Below are 21,176 nucleotides of genomic sequence, written 5' to 3' on the forward strand. Positions count from 1 at the left end.
AATTAAAAGAAACAAGATGAACTTTATTAAAAATAAATAAATAAATTCATATATATCGTTTTGAAAAACGGACCACACGATGCTGATCAATAAAAAACAGGGGAAAAAATCCCGCCTAAAATAAGAATAAAAAATATTAATCATAAAAATCATAACCCACTTCAAACAATTAAAAATAATGATAAAAGTAATTAAATTCCTTCAATTGGCATAATTGGAAAGAATTAAGGTACGTACCTACTTCCGTTTTGCCCATAAAGAGAGTCAAATCCTAATCCGAGTAGTAGAAGGGCATTCATAACGCCGTAAAAAGCAACGGAACGTTTCCTCATCAAGGTGGCGGAGAAAATAATACATACACGCTACTGTACGTACCATGAGCCTTTCATTTGACGCGGGAATGAACACGAAATTTGCCGTCTTTAATCTCTGGATTTCGATAGCTTTGAGGTTTTAAACAATGGCAGACGAGCAGCGCTTTGAAATTTTTACTGGATTTTCTGTTCCGCGTTATTGCATTTTCGAAGAAGAGGAAACAGAGGAGGATACCGCGCAGGCGCAGCACTGATCTTTTTCGGCTTTAACATATGGTCAATCAAGTAAGCTTTCTATTTTTCTAAAATAAATTATTGATAGAAAGTCATATATTATTGTTCAAACTATGGTTCTGCAATTTTTTTTTCTGGAAATAGTATACTTTTGTTCAAATCCGTACAGAGCTTTGGTTCATGGAAAATAATAATCTGTTAAAAATCATGAGTTATTGTTGAAAAACATGACGTATTGTTGTTTTAACTTTGATTTTTGAAAGTAAGGGTTTGTTGTTGAAGTTTATAAATTTTTACCATGTCTCTCTTGTTACTGAAAGTATTATTTTGTTCGATTTTTAAGTAATCTTTGAAAATTACAAATTATTATTTAAAAATGTAGGATTTTTTTTATTTTTCAAAAATAGTAATTAATCTAAAATTGGAGTTATTGTTGAAAATCATAATTTGTTGTTTCTTATAATAACTTTAGTTTCTGAAAATAATAATTTGTTATTAAATTTTGTAAAATATTTTTAAAAATTATGAGATATTGTTCAAAGCAGTAGCTTAGTTTTTGAAAATAAAGTGTGGGAAAATCACAATCTTCAAAGAAACTTACACATTATTGCTCAAAACAATAGCTCTGGTTTATGAAAATAACAATTTGCTGTAAAAATTTGTGATAATAATTGTAGAAAATCAAAATTAAAGACAATAGCTTATTACTTATTATCAAAATAATGAGTCATTGAAAATAATAATTTGTTGTTGAAAATTAAAAGTTTTATAATTGAAATCCATTACTTACGGCTGGAAATCTTAGCTCTTGAAGTCCAAAATGTTGTTGCAAATCACACATTATAGCTCGAAATCATGAATCGTGGAACATCACAACTCAATTTTCTACATTTGCTAAAATCTTCTTGCGTGGTGATCTTAGCTTAGATGTCAGTATACCTCTTCAAGGGATTTGCATCCCACCTTGTCTATTGGGTTATGCTATGCTCAGCAAGTTTAACATGGCTGTTCAATGTGAATTGGCCTCATTATGAAGGCCTGCGTATTTCATGGAGGAGGCATGAGTTCAAATATGGAGGTAGTAAGGTATGTATACCCTGTCGAACAAATATTTAAGGGAACCGAGAAAACAATCCCACAAGGGGAATTTCATACGCCATTTTTTTGTTTCATCCATCAACGTCAGTTTGGCATGTCAATCCCGTCGGGTTAGATATGCTAGTTAAGCACGACTGAGCTTCATGGTGAAAGCTCGTGTAGACCATCGAGGCATAGGTTCAGACGGGAAGGACAGTAGTGCACGAACACCTCGTTGAACAATATATAAGGTCAATGAAGAAAGAATCTCACAAGGGGGCTCTTATACACCAAAGATGTGTTTTGCTTGGCATTGACTAAAAACCCTATCTTTACCTTTACCAGTTTCAACACTTCATCATGTCTCTTGGGGATTTGAATTTGGGGAACTACTTCGGAAGCCTCTAATATTTTGACCACTTGAGCTCATCACATTAGACATAGTTTTTGTTCTTGAATGCCATAGTTCTTGCTTTTATTTGAAACATGAGGAGGAAAATTGGGCCAGAAAACCCTGGCTTATATTTGTAAAATTCAGTGAAGTATAATTCAAGGGCAAGAAAATTTGGAAGGATTTCAAAATGAATTGAAGTCATCGTTTATGAGAAATAAATTGCCACCAAAACAATTGAAGTGTGTTAAATGATGAAGTTTATTGAAGTTAACTCAATTTTGCACATATCAATACTGTAAATAAAGCTGCAATTCTTGTATATTGTAAGGAAATATAAAGAGATGAAGTTTCCTGAAATTAGCTTCAATTTGCAGATTTCAAAACTGTAAGTATAATGCAGGGCAAGAAATTTGAAGAAAATACTAAATATTGTTGGAATTCATAGTATTAATTCTTTAATTTTTAAGAGTTTTGCCATTTCCATCTGAGACACTGAGTGCCAAATTGGGAAAAAGGAACCTTAGCTTAATGTTATGCATTTCTTGATAGTGTAAATAAAAGTGCCAAAAGAAGATTGAAAATTATTGTATTTAGAGAGGTTCTAGAAATTAGCTTAAATTTCTATAAAGGCTAAAGGGAACTTCTGTGAAAGAAGACTTAAATATAGTGTAAAGGGAGGAAGTTTCTGATTATTGATAGCATATGTTTCTGAAAATTTAGCTTATATTTGTGTATCTCAATGATGTAAATAGAATTGCAGGGCAAGAAAAAAAAAGAAAATACTATATTGAGGAAGTTTTTGTAAGTTATTTAAAAATTACACATCAACAATGAACAGATATTTCCAGCGCAAGGAAGTGAAAAGAATAGTATATAAAAGAAGTTTGTTGAAGTTGTCTTATAGTTGGACATGTGTAAATAAATTTACTGGGCAAAGACACTGGAGAGAATTGAAATTTGAGAAAATTTTGGAAATAAGAATTGTTACTTTTGTCGCCATGCAAGTGCTCTCTTCATCTCTATTTAGGATTTTTTTATAGCATTAGTTCTTCAATTTCAAAATTCTGATATTCTCAGATTAACTCTAAGCTGAGAATGGAACCAACAAAAGCCGTAGCTTAAATTTGTGCATTTTGTGACTTCACCAAATACACGTCTTATTTGTGTTTATTTGAAATTATTTTGTAACATCAATACTTAAATTTCAGAGTTCTGTGAATAAGAATTGGAAATTTCATTAATGTGACTTCACCATTTAAAGTTGAAACTCTACACAGATAACTGGAGCAGAAATAAATCCTAACTTAGATTTTTGCATTTCAATAGTGTAAATAAGAATGCAGGGCAAGAAGATTGAAAAATTCTTGTAAAAAAGATAAGTCAATAATCTAAATAAAATTGCAGGCCAAGAAAATCAGCGGGAATATAAAATGGAGGAAGTTTTTCAAAGTTGGCTTGCATTGCACATATCAGTACTGATGTTAATGTTGCAAGGTATGCAGATTAAAGAGAATCATAAAGAGATGATTTTTTCAAAATCTAGTTTAAATTTGTACATTTTAAATTCTTAAAAAACACAGTGAAGATAATTGACAAGAATCATAAATAGAAGAAGTTTCTGTAAATCAACCTAAATTTGTGTGGTTCAATAATGTGAATAAAATTGCAGGGCTAGAAATTTTAAACGAATGGTAGTGAAAGTTTCTGGATGTTTTCTTAACCTGTACACTTATATAACTTGAATATACTTTTGGGCATGAAAATTGAAGAGAGCCAAAAATAGAGGAAGTTTCTAAAACTAGGCTTATTGTTTACATTCTAAAGCCTGGAGGAATGACTAAGCCTATTTTTACTATTATAAAAAAACACTAACAATCTTAAAAACCTTAGACCTATTCATGGCATGGACTACTAGGGCATAGAATCATGTGTGTAGATGACATGTTTTGTTTTTAGTAGTTTTCAACACTAACCATCTTAAAAGCCCTAGGCCTATTCATGGGATGGATCACTAGGGCATAAAAACATGTGTAGATGACATGTGTTGTCTTTATACCTAATCACTTGGTGCTTGGTGGGATAATGTACATAAAATTGTAGTGCAAGATAACTGAAGCGAATAGAGGGGGTTTGTAGAAGTGAGCTTCATCAACCACTTTTCAGTATTGAACATAAAGATTGCAATAAAGTTGCAGCGAAAGAAAATCGTCCAGAGTAATATATTACAGATTAATTTGAATTTGTGCATGTCAATAATTGCAAGGCAAGAAAATTGAAGTAAATGGTAAATAGGTGAAGTTTCCGGAAGTTTTTTAAATTTGCATGTTTTAATAATGTGAATAAATTGCAGCACAAAAATACATGGAGTAGGGTAATTGATAATGCCAGAAAAATTTAAAATATTGACCAAACAGAAAAGGCTCATAGTAAAGTGAGGGTATTGAGAACTATATATTTAGAATTATTTTTTGAAAAAAAACCAGACCATTGTAATTGATTTTTAAAAGAAATAGAGTTTGCTGAACTACCTATTAACATGTGAGGATATTGAGAATGAAAACAGTTTATATTAACCACGATTAGAAGAAAATTAAAGAGTAGCATAATTGAAAAGCTAATATCCGGAGAAGGTTTTGGTTCTGTAACATTGTGCGACTGTGAAGAAGTTAGACATGTGTATTCTCTTCTAACCTAAATTTCAGTAAGGTCAAATATAGTTTCAAGAATTTTCTTAAATTTTGAGTATGCTTAAATAACATTTGAAGAATTTAAGCATCATTATTCTTCATTTTATGATATCATAATCAATATCTGCTAACTTTTTTTCTAAGGAATTGTTTTATTAATCTATGCAGCTGCTTTTTTGTGTGTCATAGACTCATATGTGATGGAGGACAAGAGACCATCTTTTACCAGGTTGGAGTTCAAAAAACAAATCTCTCTTATTCATCTGTTATGTCTCTAATTGTAGGACAGAGGTGCTTTTACAAGATTAAAACTGCTTGATAGAAGCCAAATTTCATTTCAAGTGTAGTTTAATGTCTAATTGTTCTACGATAGACATGCTTAGTTCACTAATTCTAAATTTTTTAAAGTCCTGAATTCTGTCACAGCACAATAGCTTTTTGTTCTACAGCTTCACTGAATTTTTAGTTTAGTTAACGAATGTCTCAAAACAATTAAACAAGGATAAATATCATTTATAAAAGAAGTTTCATTTGATTGGATAATGTTTTTGGCTTCCATCTAATTGGTATCTTTTGTGTACATTGTTCATCGCTACTTAGTTCTCCTGAGGAAGCTTCTATAGCAGATGGCAGCAGAACTTGTGACGATAATATTGATAATGAAAATCCTAGCATGTCCCAAGGTATGCCTGAAAACTTATTTTTATTTGATCTTCTTTATGAAGTGAACAAAGATTCTCTTTCTCTGGAGAGTTTAGACAAAACGTGGATTATACCAGGTCTGCCTAGATACTAGCTGTGTTAAACACATACATGCCTACATTGATAATAGTCAGTAATGAGATTATAATAAGGAATAATATAAATTGAAAACTTCTACAACATGATTTCATATAACAAAAGTAGTTTGAAATTGACAAATTACAGCAATTTCAAAATGGAGCAGCACACAGATAAGAATTTAGAGAGCAAGAGATAGCTTGCAACTTTCTCTTCCCTTGCATATAGCAGGAACTTTGATAAAAATGTGATAATGTAATTCAAGACCTGCCACGAGCTATGCAAAATCTCCATTCTTATTGTCGATTTGGTCCGACTCAACTTGATACAATGATGGCATGCATAAGAGACACTAATATCTTGAAAAGAAAGTATTTTATTACTCGATACTATCTCTTGCATGGATCCATCCTACCAAAATCCACTATTGGAATAACCTCTAAAAGCATAGGCCTAAAACCGAGACTATATATACATAAGAGAAAACCATAGAGGTTCCACATTAATAGGGACCATCAAGGTTGGTTCACAATTAAAATTGACATCTCCTACAATATTTCTATGTAGAAAACTCAGCTTCTCTTTCTTGAGCTAGTTTTTGTGGAAGGCGAAACATTCTAGCTGCAGCTTAGCCTCCACCCTTTCCTCTTAGCCATAACCCTTCAACTATAACCGAGCCTCCTTATATAGAATGAAAATGAACAAACCTATCTTTACATGGGCATCCCTTCGCATAATTGCTAGGTTATTTTTGTACTCTAGCTCATTAATTTGGGACAACAATTAAGTCATCCTTGGCTATCTTAAAATATATAATCTCTTGATGCCAAAAATCCTTACAGTTTTAATCCTGAAGCTTTTCTATGCACTCTGATGAACTGGAAAGATCATATTTTTAATGTAATCTCTTGTTTAAAGTATAATGAACCTGGCATGGAAAATGGCTGATTATCATGGACATGACACAAAAATTTAGACATTCACAAAAATTATGTAAGACTTAGGTCTGATTGTCAAGGAGTTGCTACAAGGACTCAAAACATTATGAACTGAGCACACGACTTGGGTCTAATTATCATGGACCTGCCACAAAGACTCAAGCCTCCATGGATCTGGTACTGGACTTGAGTCTATATTGTGGACCTGGTATAAAGCTCTAGCTTAATTAGCTTTTACAGAATTAGACCCAAATAAATTCTGTAAACAAAATATCAGACCCAGATACATAATTCTGGAAACGAAATGTAACTAGCACTTAATGTACTAGAGATGAAATCATGTATACTTGGTTTTAATTGGAAGCTGAATTCTGTATGGTCTTTTTCATAGATTCTTTACAGTATCTGTATTACTGATGTTTCCAGTGTGAGCTGTGGCAGATCAGAGATGCACAAATTTGAAGATCCCCTTCTACAATGCGAAGGTCAATGCAATCAAAGGAGAGAAAGAAAGCAAGAAGGTGACAACATTGCTTTTTTATTTAAGGGAGGTTACAGAGTAAATCAGCTTTTAAATGTTGTTAATGTTAGTTCACCATACTAGTGATGTCAATGCCCAGGGCTTCTACCAATCAGGGCATAAATTCCCAAATATCATCTCCTTCTCAAGTAGGAGTCAAAGAAGAAAAAAATCATACATATAGATGGTGAAATTCCTTGGGAACAATGAAAACTTATATAAGTCATTACTGCAATTTATTACAACTAGAATAACATCGGCATGTCCACATTTCTGAGAACCTGGGAAATATTTTAACTTTTTCTTATTTTACCAAGTACAGGATGTAATATATTGCTGGAATGCTCAAATGATACATATGTCCTATCTTGATTCTACTAAGTAGGTCTGTAAAGACACTCTTTGATTTTGATTTGGTCTTATGTTGACATGATCTCAAAGGTTTAGGGTCGTGGCTTTTAAAGGGATTGTTCCAACATAAAACTCCTTTTTTTCATCTTTGCAAAATTCTAATAGTGCTAGCATACCCATCTTTAGAAAAATCTATGCAAAAGATACCAAAGATATCATTTTGAGACACCTTTTTTTACTGATTTTTTTATTGAAGTGGAGTAGGTGCCTCCAAAAGGATATCTATTTTTCTTTATTCTATGCTACATTTATTTTAGAACTATTTAAGAATTTTTTTTTGATCGGTAATAATTGTATTTTTATTGATATAATTTTAAAAATTCGGTACATAGATACATGTGTCAAAATGGTTTGAGAAGCCAAACCCCAACATCCACCCCACTACAGAACCAACCTCCCCGCAACTACCCATCTACCCCTATTGGCATTATCAGAAAATTGTCAGATTACAGTTTCAGTACGGAAAGAGAGCTAACAGAGATACATACTATGCTTACAACATCAATACCTACACCCCAGACCATCGACCTTCATAATTACACCAGGTCTTCGAAACCAAGAGACCCGAAAAACAAAACTGTGCCCAAGCAAATAAGAGTTTCATGACAAAAAAAAAACAGTCATTACATTATATAAACACCGAGGCCAAAAAAGCCAACCCTTTCAACATTCAACTAGGACACGTTTAGGGTATTACCACTTGGCCCTGCTTCAGCACTACCACCAACACATCCACCCAGTTCAACCCTTGCAGGCTCACCCGACTTTGTTTGAGCACGCTTCCAACCTTTCCCACGAATTTTTCGTTTGCCTTTCCCTCGAATTGCCACCTTCGCAGTACCACTCTTCCTTGGGCCATGAGCCGAGTCCCCCCAAGATGCGATCATCTTTTCCTTCAGGAACAGTTTGAGGGAGTCCCATGCAATCATAGCTTCAGCCCGTCTCTCATCACGGTCCAAACCAAATGGCCATCGCATGTATGGGACCAACTCACGCAATTCTTGTATCCCGTTGATGTCCAAACCTTCGCCAACGTTAAAACCCACTCCCGACATTGTCATTTGAAGCAGCTCCATCAAACCTCCTAGCCAATCATCCTCCACACACAGTCTCTAAACCTCCACCAACACGTCTTTCCTCTCACCCAGTTCCAAACCCCACGCTAGAACCATAGTCACAACATCGACATTGGTTTTGTATTTGTGCATTGTTTTGAGAAAATAATCCCCCAGTAGCATCATAATAATCTGGATGAACTCCTCCTTGTCATGCTTGAAAATACATTTCAAACGTTTCTCAGAAACTTTTCCAACAAATGCCAATTGTTGGTGAGAGGTGTACAGAGTAAAAGTAGCCTCCTTACCTGTCACTCTCACACTTCGCCACCATACAATGCAGCCAAAAATGGGCCCAAAGCCCTATAAATAACAAATGTGTACCCAACCCTACATTCACCCATCACCTCAAATGATTAAATTTAATCATGCCTTTGCACTTCGACTTCCGCCTCTTCCATCTCCAGATATCGAAAATCTTCAAAATGTGTTTCGAGCACTTCATCAAATGACGTGGCCCACTTGGACAACACATCTGCCACCTCATTTGTTGTCCTTCTCACATGTGTGATTTTAAAGTTATTAAAATCTTTTAAATCATTTCTAATTTTGGAGATATATTTGTTTAAATGCCATGAATTGCCCTCCCCTTTAATGATGGCATTGATGATTATTTGAGAATCACCCCTCCAAATGCAAATTTCGAACCCCATTGCACTGCCAATAAAGCTGCTTGAGCTTCGGCCTCATTGTTTGTACCATTGCCAAGCCTTTGAGCTCCCAACATCAAAATGTTACCATGCCAATCCCGAATCACCACACTTGCACCTGATAAGCCCAGGTTGCCTTTAGAGGCACCATCAAAATTCACCTTGAGCCAGCCTTCTCGAGGTGCTTCCCAAGTAACCTTACTCTCCACAGAGTCCCTCGGATCAACCCGATAAGGCCCATGAACGGGCCGAAATTTGATCCTCGGCCAACAATTTCGAATATGAGTGTCCTCTTTTGAGAACACCACTTTATCTGATGAGTATTTGGATGCAGCAGCTCCAACAATTTCCTCAATTGAAATATTAATTATGTTTCAAATCCTTTCCAAAGGTTCCGATTTATCTTGAAAAATTCGCCTATTTCTCTCCTTCCACAGTTCCCAGATAATCACTGATGGGCAAATTCTCCAGACACTTGAGAAAATAGACTTACTATAATTTACCGACCAACACCTGAAAAGATCCAGCAAGGAGGGTGGTAGTGGCCCATGCTACTTCAATTTCTGTTGCACCATCCTCTAGCATTGAGGTGCAAATTCACAATTTAAAAGTAGATGATTCACACTTTCCTCTTCCTTTTCACACAATACACATCTTGATTGCCCCAAAAACCCCAACCTTTTCCTTCTTTCCCCCGTAAGAATCCTCCCTTCGATTGCCAACCATGCAAACGGACCTGCCTTGGGGAGACACTCCTTACCCCAACAAAGAGCAACTGGCCAGCCCTCATCTATATCAAAGCGATCAATTAGTTGATACCCAATTTTGATCGAGTACACCCCATTTTTTGCTCCACACCACATCACTTCATCCCTTTTCTCTGAAAGAAAAATTCTCCTGCTATTGAAAATATTTTGCGTAATCTGTTTTTGATTTGGATCTTGTACAATCCCATCAACCGACTTCCAAACCCATTCAAGTCTCCCATCCAGAGGAACCTAATCCATATAGTCTCGCACTTTTGTCCCCCAAGCTTCACAAAGAACCCTTCTGACTGTATTGACATTATCGTCATTGCCTAGAACTTCTTTTCCATCCCACGAATCCTCCCAAAAATCAGCATCTCGCCCATCCCTAATATTCCAAGTTATGTGTTCTATTACCACTTTCCTGCAAGAAACAATAAAATTCCAAATGGCTGATCCACGCAGAGGATTTGCAATAGTGAAGATTCTCCACTCATTTTGGCTATCAAGATATTTTGCTCATAAAATCTGGGCCCAAAGTTGATTTGAATTTTTGTATATTGTCCAGACCAACTTTGCACCCATTGCTTCATTCATTTTTTGCCAATACGAAGACCTGCTCCTCCTTGCTGTTTGGGTTTACAAATCTTTTCCCATGCCAAGAGGGGAATTTTGTCCTCATTTTGAGCCCCATTCCAAAAAAAAATTCGCATCTTTTGTTCTATAACTTTCATAACTTTTGCCGGAAACTGCATACACATCATGGAAAATAAAGGAATAGAAGTAATCACAGATTTAAGCATGAGAATCCTACTTGTAGACATAAGTCATCGACGCTTCCAACCATCCATTCTTTGAAGGCACACATCCACTAAATTTTTCCAAATTGAGGATCTACTAGCGCCACCAAAAAGAGGAATACCTAGGTGTTTACCAGGAAGGCACCCAATCTTCATCTCCAAAATACGAGAGATTTCAACCTGTTTCTGCTGTGGGGTATTGAAAAAACACACTTCAGATTTCTTCCAATTTATCAATTGCCCAGAACACTTACCATACAAGTCCAGAGTTCTCTTCATTACCCATGCTTCTCATAGAGAGGACTCCCCCAATAACGTGTCATCAACAAATTGAAGGTGGCTAATATTCCTAACGCCCTATGCCACTTTAACACCTTTCCACATCCATCGTTTCTTTTCTTCGAAATTAAACGCCCTAGAGCTTCTGCCATGATTATGAATAAGAAAGGAGACAAGGGGTCACCTTGTCCTAGGCCTCTTGTAGATTCAAAAAAACCCTGCGGGATCCCTTAACCAAGACAGAGAATCTTGGTGTGCATACACAACTCTTGACCCACCCAATCCAATCATTCCCAAACCCAAATTTCTGCATTACCTTGAAGAGGAAACTCCATCTGACCTTGTCATAGGCTTTTGCTATATCCAGTTTAACCAACATCCTGTTTGTTCCAACTTGCAGCTACCTTGATGGAGTGGATTGCTTCATGTGCAATAATGAAATCTTCCACAATAGACCGGTTTAGAAAAAGCACTTTGCTTTTCAGAGATAATAGATTTTAGCACACCTTTCAATCTATTAACAATAACTTCTGAGATAATTTTATAAACAGTGTTACACAAGGATATTGGCCTAAAATCATCAAATAAAACTACCACATTTGTTTTGGTAACCAGAGCAATAAAGGTATTGTTAAAATCTTTAAGCACAAACCCACCAGCACGAGATTCTTCAACCACCTGCAACAAATTGTTAGCAAAAAGATTCCAAATTTTTTGGAAGAAAGCCGTAGGAAATCCATCGGGTCCTGGTGCTTTGTCACCCCCCAAAGCGAAAAGAGAACATTTGACCTCTTCCAAAGAAACCTTATCCATTAGCCTTGTATTCTGAACCTCTGTCAAACAATCATGTATAACATCTAATAAGCCCTCCTCAACATCCATTTGTAGGTTATCCTCTATCAATATCTGCGAGAAATATTGAACTGCAACCTCCTGTATCCGTTTCTGATTTGTAACCTCGATCCCTTCATTATTTTGTATCGAAAATATTCTATTCTTCGATCTTCTAACTTTAACAGAACTATGGCAATTTTTTGTGTTCCTGTCACCCTCCTCGAGCCATGTTTCCAGATATTTCTGTCGCCAAAACACCTCCTCCCTGGCTAGCACCTCAAGGTAATCATTGTGAAGTTGTTTTTCCTCTTCAAACTCTACATTAGACATTCCATTCTGAATAATTCAATTATGTAGCATTCCCAGGGCTTCCTCAATGTGGAATTTCTCCACAAATATGTTTTAAAAACTTTAGTCCATTCTTTAAGACATTCCTTCAAAAATTGGAGCTTTTTATGAAAGACAAAAGCATAATTTTCAGGCCAGGAGGGTGCATTCGTCCACCAATCCACTATCCTCTTCGAAAAACCATCAGCTCTAAACCACATCATTTCAAATTTGAAAGGGCATCTCAAAGGTGCAAAGTCATCTTGAATTATGAGACTTATCAGATAGTGATCTGATCCATGAATGGGCAAGATATCAGCTTCTGTGAGCCATGATTGCATTTGCCAATTCCCAGCTAAAAAGAATCTGTCAAGCTTTTCCACAATGTTGGAGAAGCCAGCCCTTCTGTTCGTCCAAGTGAAATCACCAGATTTAAAATCCACTTCAGCCATCCCATTTTCAAGGTCAAAATCACTGAAATCTTGTTGAACATGACTATACCAAGTCGAGCCCCCATGTTTCTCGGCGGGGGTAAGGGTGGCATTAAAATCACCCCCCAAAATACTCACCTCATCTCCCATAGAGGAGAGAAAGTCAGTCAGCTGTACCCAAAGGTTTCTTTTACAAGCAGTACCCACCGAGCCATAAATGTTGAAAAGATTGAAAGAGCAATGAAGGGTCTTAGATGATACCCTTACCCATTGCCAATACTTCTCATGTCTAACTGGAACAATATCAACCGTAGCTTCATTCCACAAAATGCCCAAACCTCCAGAGGCTCCCTTGGCTTCCACAAAAACACAACCCCACCTTTGAAATCTTAATTTAAACGCTTGAATTTCCAAATCCTTAAGATTTGTTTCCTGCAACATCATAACATCAGGTCGTGCTCGATCAAGACATCTCTTGATCAAGCGCCACTTGTTAGGGGCATTGCAGCCCCTGACATTCCATGAAAGGAACCTCATTGCTTCCGGGAAGAAGCATATCTTCTTCCCGATCTAAGTTTAGTCTGACCCTTTGCACTTCCAGCAATTTCCAGTTGAATTCTGGTGGATCTAGGACCTCACACCTTCTTTTCCCTAATTCTTGGTTTAGCTTGTTTAGATTTCGTTTGATTGAGAGTTCGAACATCTACATTACCAACAATCGCTTTTAGGCCAAAGTCATTAAGATCATCCCCATCCACTTCCTCTCTTGAACACTCGAACTCCTCGCACTCAGGTGAATCCAAAGCCTTAATCTCCTCATCACTAAACCATAAAGCACATATAGTTGAAATTTGCATATCCTTGAAGCTACCATCATCAGAGAAACCCCCTTTCATTTCCAAATCCTCATTAAAATTGTCATCATCCCCTGTTGGAACTGGGGCAATTAGACCTCTATCATTAAAAGCAACATCCTCCAACTTGCTTTTCAAACCCGAGCCTATTCCCTCCTCTTGAAGCCTTTTCAACCCGTTGTTTTCATCCAAGTCTACCTCTTGGAATTTCTTAGCTCCCATCTCCTCAGTCTGAAGTGCTTTCCTTGCCGAACCTTTATCCTTTTCTATATCTAGATTTTTTGAGTTAAAGTGCAGAACAAATTGTGGATCATTGTCCTTTTCCTCTTGCCTTGGGCAATTACTGTTTCCTCCATCATTACCATTCTTTAGTTCTGTCACCACAACCCTATCACCTGTTTGTGAACCAGTATCAATGCATGCAATTGTGTTCTGATGAGGACAAGGCTCCTTTTCCTTCTCAACCTCAACAGATGTACCATTTTCATTTACTTTCCCATTTTCTGTATTGAGAGGGATGTTTAGCATTTCATCCTCATCTGCTCTAGTTTCAGTCAATTTTATGAGAAGATCTTGCAAGGTGTTATTCATCAACCCTTTGCCCTTGGGGTCCCCTATTGCAATCAACTACTGTATGTCCTTTGTTTTTACAAATTGAACAATCCTCTATGTGATCTTCCACCTCAGTGGGTTGTCGCCAACCTCCTTCCCCCGATTTCAATTCCACATACTTAGGGAGTGGATGAATAGCTTGCCATTGGATACAAATTCTAGCATACATACTGTATTCGTTGGCCTCTAATGCCTCGTCCGCTTTCAGAAACACGCCCAGTTTATCACTGATCATTTTTAGGGTCTCCAAATCCCAATATTCATGAGGAAGATTATACAATCTAACCCACAACGGAATACAATTAATCTCCTCCTTTTTGGGGTCAAAGTTGGGTTTCCAGTCCTTGATGTAAAACCCTTTACCACCCATAAGAAATGGACCACTATTCAAAATCCATTCTTTATCTTTGGAACACGAGCATATGACCACGTAAAACCCATTTGGGAGTGTTTTCAAAACACAAGATTCTCCCCAATGGGTATCTACCCAAGACTAGACTCTAGAGAAAGCAGACCATTCCCCATTCCATTTCATAAAAAAAGCCCTATCTTTTAAAAGTTGCACATAAATCTTCCACTCTGGGTTGTCAATGAGAAGCGAAACTACATGTGATTGATCAACATTGTTACATACCTTTTTTACTGCCGGCTCTTCAGGGGTTGTTTTTGGTCGCCAAAACTTTTGCTTGATTGATTTGAAATCAACCTTCGGCCCTATGTGGAACCTTGCAAACCCCCATTTGTTTTGGTCTATTCCATGGCTTCTGTCTATTCCACGGGTTTTTTTGAAAACCTATCTGTAACCATATTGGGTGCGCCGCTTTCGACTTGCCTACCCCTGCCATGCCCTGAAAGGAGGACCATTCACGATTTTGATACCCTTCGATTCTTCTTCCTCTGTAATTCCAAACCTGCCGCATGCGGCCCTCACGCCTAAACCCTAGCTCCGCCATTTTATTCCCTTATTTTCATCCTAACCTATTTAACCTTTAGAACTATTTCAGAATTATTTTATTTATTTACAGTATTTACTTTATTTTAATTGGAAGATTAATTTTTACTATTATAATAAAAATAGTAACCAAACGAAGTATTGAAACGATAATGTAATCTAATAAATAAAGTAGTAAATAGTTATGTATCTAATAAATAAAGTAGTAAATAGTTATGTACTTAGTAAACAAAAATATAACTATTATTTTTGAAATAATTTTTTATTTTATCTTTTACTCTCTTTTTTGAGATTATTTACTTTATTTTTATCAAAGAGTTATTTTGTTTTCCAATAATAGACAATAAATTATAAAAAATAGTCTCAAGTTTTAAAATTATAAATAAAAAATTAAAATTAATTTAATTTTTGCTTCACAACTTATTTTATTGTTAGATTATTTATTTAAGAGTTATTTTATTTTATTTACTTAATAGCTACTTTATGGTTTTAACTTTTTCAAATATATGTTGGCCATGTTTTAGTTTTTATTGTTTTTGTATGTTGATTCTTTGATAGTTTTTGTTAACACACACCATTACACTCCAACCATTGCCGAACTGTAGCTATAGCTCTTGGCATCATTAATAGATTATGTATAAGCTACATGATCAAGATGAACTATTTAATTGTTGGACCAACAGATTGGTTTCCCTAGTGGGAAGAATTCAGCTAAACAGAATGGTCATTAGTTTATGCCTATAGACCATTTTACAAATGTTGCTTAGAGTTCAATGTACCATTGAGAACATCTAAAGACAATTTTTCTCGAAGGCAATGGGAGACACCTTCAAGTTTCCTCTAGTGACTTTGTCTACAAGTTGAGAAAGAAAATAAAATCACTCAATATCAAAGAGAGAGATTCAGTCATGTTGTGGCCATGGAACTAGTTTGGTGACTCTTTCGCCACCCAAAAGCCTAATGGGTTGATTTATTTATCAAAAATCCATTCTTGATCATAGGCTGATATCCTTGGAAGCTAGCTGGTTTGGTTTACTCTTGCCAATGACACATTTGAAATGGTCTGATTGTCCCCCAAGGTGGGATCACCTAATTGATTTATAACAACACCAAAATCAAGTTTTGGTGAGGCTCTTGACATTCCTTCCTCTTTATCCAATCTAGGATATGATGAACTCCAAAGGTGTACAAAAGAGAATGGGAAATATTATCTAATTAACTACATCAAGGAACATGAGTTTTTTATATAGTGGATCAAAGATATCTTACAGCCCTATGTTAAACAATTTCTTCTACAATAGCAATTCATTCAGGCTGAACTCAATTATGGCATATATTAGGCTGGTCCATGGAAGATACTTATATTTGGGCATAGACTAGTTTATGGCTATGTATGGTAGCTTTTGCATATTAGCACATAACAAGTACTACTACCAGATTGGATCCTAAACAAAGACACTTGTGGAACGCCAGAACTAGGCCTAAGAATGCTATCCTTTTTGGTTGATGTATAATGGAAAATTGTTACTACCTCTACTCTCCAAAAAGGGGAATGGGTTTGTTGTTCAATTTTCTCTTTGTGCCTTACAAAGGAATAAACTATTCCCTACCTTTTTTGGACTGCACATTTTCCCATCAAATATGGTACTCGCTTGCCAATGGCTTCAAGAAATAAGTATCAATTGATCAATATGTCAGTAAACAAGTAAGTGTTGGGCCCATCTTGCAAAATCTGCTAAACTTCAGCCCCCAAAGGTCTAATCACTTTGGTCCTGTTGGTGTATGTTTTATCATCTACCAAACATTAGAATAAAATACCCCAAGGATACTCTATCCTCTCCTGAAAAACCACCGCTTATGCTAAGATTGCGAGAAGATCATATGGCGATTCCAAGGTCTATATGTGTGAACAAGCGTCTTTAGTGGGATAGCTTCTTTGGTAGTGTATGCTGAAAATCTCAAGGGGGACTTACACTTATCAACTGGTATCATTCAAGCTGTACTTAGGCAGATTTAACAATTTATACTCTATGTTTTTGATTTTCTAGTTTAGGACTTTAAAAAAAGGATAAAAGAGGATAGGGTTTAGGAATTCTAACTAATTCTAGGAACTCAAGAGACGGTATAGACTGGGTGAAACTGATAACAATACTCTGTTTTGCCATGCTTGGGACAACTACGCAAAGTATGTGCAACCTTCTAGGATTGTGCTTATGATTTTCACACTTAGGAATAGTACCAACAATTGAACAATATTATTCCAAGTAGAAGTTAAACATCCACATTAAAAGCTCAGGCTAACTTTACACATTGAATGGAAATCATCCATCGAAAGAAAGTATGAGCAAAATCTCACCAATCTATACTATCAAATTTATCATTCATCTAACAACTTCAAAGCAAATAACTTAAGCAAATTTAATGTAAGTGTTGAAGGAAATATGCAACCATGCAACAATTTAGCAATAAAAAGATTTCAAGACAATACTGATAATGAACTTTTATTACTCAAATAGCTTTAAGCAACAATTTCATAAATCTCTCCACATTGAAATGAAATGAGAGAATGAGTTTATATAGAGTTTCTGAAAACAAATGAATGGCCGAGATCGATCTAAGATCAACGGTCAAGATCAAGACAACTTAACCCTAATCAAAGTTTCCCAAAATAAGATCCAAGATCAACTGCAAATGAGACAAGTGGCACAAGATGCTATCTTTTCGGATTGCACCCCCTTCTTCTGATAATTGATGAACTTGGACACAATCTGGTCAACTTCCTCCATTGTTGCATGTTGCAACATGTTGATCCTGAATTCTAATCCTTCCAAGTCATCTGCATATAGAGAAAAAGTGATTTCCCAGTCTAGTTCTTGCTTATGAAAAGCATCTCTGATGGACAAGAGGTTCGATGCCTTAGCCAAATTACTCTTCAAGACTGGTCCTATGATGGCAAAGAAGATGTCTTGTGTTCTGATCTTCAGATTCTCCAACTGCATATCCCTTTCTTGGATAGTTTCTTTCCCAAGTATCTCTACAACTATAAGGAAAATCTTGTCCTGAATTGCCTTTATCTGTACTTCTATTCTATCAGCATCAACCTTTACTTTTTCTAAGACTTCATTCCATGCAACCAATGTCCAATGCCAACTGTTGAAGTCATAGGCAGCCCCTGCTTCAATTACCTTTCCATTCACCAATTATTGTGGTGGGACTCCTTTCAGCTCTCTAAGGTATGGGATAATTCTATCTTGAATATCCTGGAAGTCAACCCACACATCTGCCATATTCTCAATCCTTGAAAGTAAAGAAGAGGTTTGTTCATACGCTGATGATATTCCTTCCATAAACGTGGCTTCTTCTTTCTTTATACTTTCCATCCAATCTTTAGTCTCTTCAGCTGTTATCTTTTCTTCCTCAGTATCTTCAGCGACTTCTTGTGAATTCAAGAGCGGAAAAGCTTCTAGATTTGCTTGATCAAGTGGCTTAGTAGTCAAATGTTGAATGCAATCTTTCAGGCGCTCAACTTCTCTCTTATATTCTTTCTTCTTTTCAGTTTTTTTATCCAGCTTTGCCTTCATGGAATCAACTGAATTGTCTAAGTCCTCCTTTACTTGGGTCTTTATGCTTGGGCCCAAGTCAAAAGTGGTAATCTCCTACTCATAGGGACCAATATCTCCCTTTGCCTTGTCTACCTTTGGCACTGCAATTTGTACTGTCTTGCATCCTATTTCATCTCTTTGGATGGTGGAAAACCTTCTGGCTGGCTTCTTTACTGTAGTTTGCTTTAACTTGGCTAAGAAATCAACCATGTCATCTTCTTCTTGTTCTTCTACTACTTGTGTGTTTATTTTCAACCTTTCCTTCAGCCAATCAGTAACAGTGGGCTGCTCAATGCCTTCCACTTCTTGATTGCCCTTTTCACACATGATATCCCTAAGGGCGGAAATCATTCCCTCTTGAAATTCACCTTCCTCAACATCTATTTCATTGTCTGACTCTAGGATCTTTGTGCTAGTAGGAGACGGTGGTTGTTCATATTCTTGATGGACTGATTCTACATTCTCCTCATGGACTGGGGAGGGAATTTCCATCTCTGCCAACGACTGATCAATGGCCAATATATCTATGTTTGCAGATGCGATAGAACGAGATGGTTCTATCTTTTGCTTCTTCTGAGCTGGTCCTTCATTCACAACTTCCTTCCCCTTCTTTTGAGCACCTTCAATTGATTTGGCACTTTGATTTGCTTATTCATTTGAAGAATATCCTTTTGCTTCACCCATCAGGTCATAAGTTAAGATTATATTTCCTTGTTTTAATCTATGACACTATTGATCAACCCACCACCTGGAATATTTTATAACTGGCTGCATCAAAGTGGTCAAGTCTACGTGCTTTGGCTTTGACCATTTGATAGGTGGAAGAGGTGTATGCTCATCAAAGCCAAGTTGAATATAGTTTGCATTATCTTCTAGCTGATTAGGCACAAGAAAAGGCTCATTCGTTCTGATCAAGCTTATTGGCAATCTGGAACATAATCTTTTCCTGATGTCAAACTCATTTGCAACATTTGCCCAAAAATCTTCTATGTTTGAATATTTCTCCATTCACTGATCCAATATTGCCGAGAGGTTCGAAATTAGCTCTAGATTAGTAGAAGGTAAAGGGATACCACTGCATTTCTAGCCTGTTGGTTGGGTAGATTGGAAGTCGATAAGGATGACTGTCAAAACCTTGGACTCTTATGAAGGTGAATTTTGGAAACTGGATGAACCAGGATCCATACTTGGTAACTAAACTTTTGGATTCAGGAGATAGTCTCTGATGAGTTCCTCGTACATTAGGAATGCATCATGTGCTCAATAGCTCTTCTCCTTAAGCTGCAGCTGTGGGTAACAATCATAAGATTTAAATTCACCTTCGCCATTACCAACCACGCCTCTACAGATCAGTCCGAAATATCTATAAGTACTAGCCAACAGGTAGATAATGTAGGAGCTCATGTAGAATGACTTTGTCCTCTCCAAATTTATCAATTGTTTGTGAAGGTTGTTGCTGATTATGTGGGACCGATTGAACATCCGGACTCCCGAGGTAATTTCATCTATGAAGTAGTACATCTATTCAGCAATAAGATAATGTCACCATATTCTTCCTTGAAGTACGTAGCAAGACCTTTGGTACTTTCCCTTGGGGTCGTTTCTTTTCCAACTATGATTTGTTAACATTTGCCGCACAGAGTTCAGACTGGGCATCATAAATCTTTTGGGTATCTTCTTTGGTCTTGTAGGAGGTTTTATTGTAGTTGGGAATTCCAAACATTTCTTGAATAGACAACTCTGAAAGATTAGCTAAAACCCTCCCATCAGGTGCAATGATCTCTCTTGATTGTGTATTGTAGTGTTTGGCACATTCAGCTATCAACTCAGCACATTGTTTAACCAGAGGAAATCCAGCTGCTTGGACGATGCCATTTCTCATCATCCAGCAGGCAATAGGTATCGATAGGTGTCCATCATGCCCGTACATTCTCTTTTTGAATTCTTCTAAATCCACATGTCCAAGGTCAGTGTCTATGATATTCTTCCATTTAGATTAGATCCTGGATTCTTGTTGAGCTCCTTTACTGGCAAACTTCATTGGTGCTTTTCTGGAAGGTGCTCCTTTGGTGGTCATCAACCTGTTTAATAAATGAAAATTTAATATTATTTTCAGATTTTAATTCTGATTTTCAAACCCTTTATCTGAAAATTTCACTTTCAGCCTATTAAAAGGTTAAATTTCTGTGAAAAAGCAGACTGAAAGTGAAGAATTTGGTCTAAATTTGATGAGAAATAAAACAGGATAATAGAAGAATTCAGTGAATTTCATATTTTGGACTCTGAAATTACTTTTCGTGACTAAAATTCACCTTCAATTCTGAAAATCTGTCTTAAAATCAGAAAAAGCACTTAATTTCTTGAGTCTCAACACTTAGAAAATTTTGATTCTTTGAAAAATTCCTCTTGAAAATCAATTTTCCACAAAATCTGAGAGAAAACTCCTTCTCAATTGTTCTCCAAATTCTCAACCTAAATAATGAATTTGAAAGTGATTGGTTGAGAATATATAGAATTCTAAGTGTTGGAAAATATTAAAAATATTCATGTGTCAAATTTAATTTTCCAACTTGTTCGTTGATGGACCCTTGATTTCGTGTTCAATTTTTTTGTCAAAAT

At 36.2% G+C, this 21,176-nt stretch overlaps 1 protein-coding gene across 8 annotated transcripts in view; it reads left to right on the top strand.

Moving 5' to 3' along the window:
• The first annotated feature begins 250 nt into the window (after window positions 1–250).
• The window catches only part of LOC131079412 (protein TPX2), an 82,850-nt gene continuing 61,924 nt past the window's right edge, over window positions 251–21,176 (top strand). For 2 of the 8 annotated variants that reach the window (XM_059207134.1, XM_059207138.1), the window contains exons 1-4: window positions 252–599; window positions 4,875–4,935; window positions 5,307–5,389; window positions 6,866–6,945. In XM_059207134.1, the coding sequence (XP_059063117.1) occupies window positions 4,907–4,935; window positions 5,307–5,389; window positions 6,866–6,945 (192 nt within the window). In that variant the 5' untranslated portion in view covers window positions 252–599; window positions 4,875–4,906. Of the gene's footprint in view, window positions 600–1,421; window positions 1,635–4,874; window positions 4,936–5,306; window positions 5,390–6,865; window positions 6,946–21,176 lie in introns of those variants that run through there. The other 6 variants (XM_059207136.1, XM_059207137.1, XM_059207135.1 and 3 more) reach the window with 5 other exon arrangements.

Source organism: Cryptomeria japonica, chromosome 6, assembly GCF_030272615.1.
Source record: "Cryptomeria japonica chromosome 6, Sugi_1.0, whole genome shotgun sequence".
NCBI classification, from domain to species: Eukaryota; Viridiplantae; Streptophyta; class Pinopsida; order Cupressales; family Cupressaceae; genus Cryptomeria; species Cryptomeria japonica.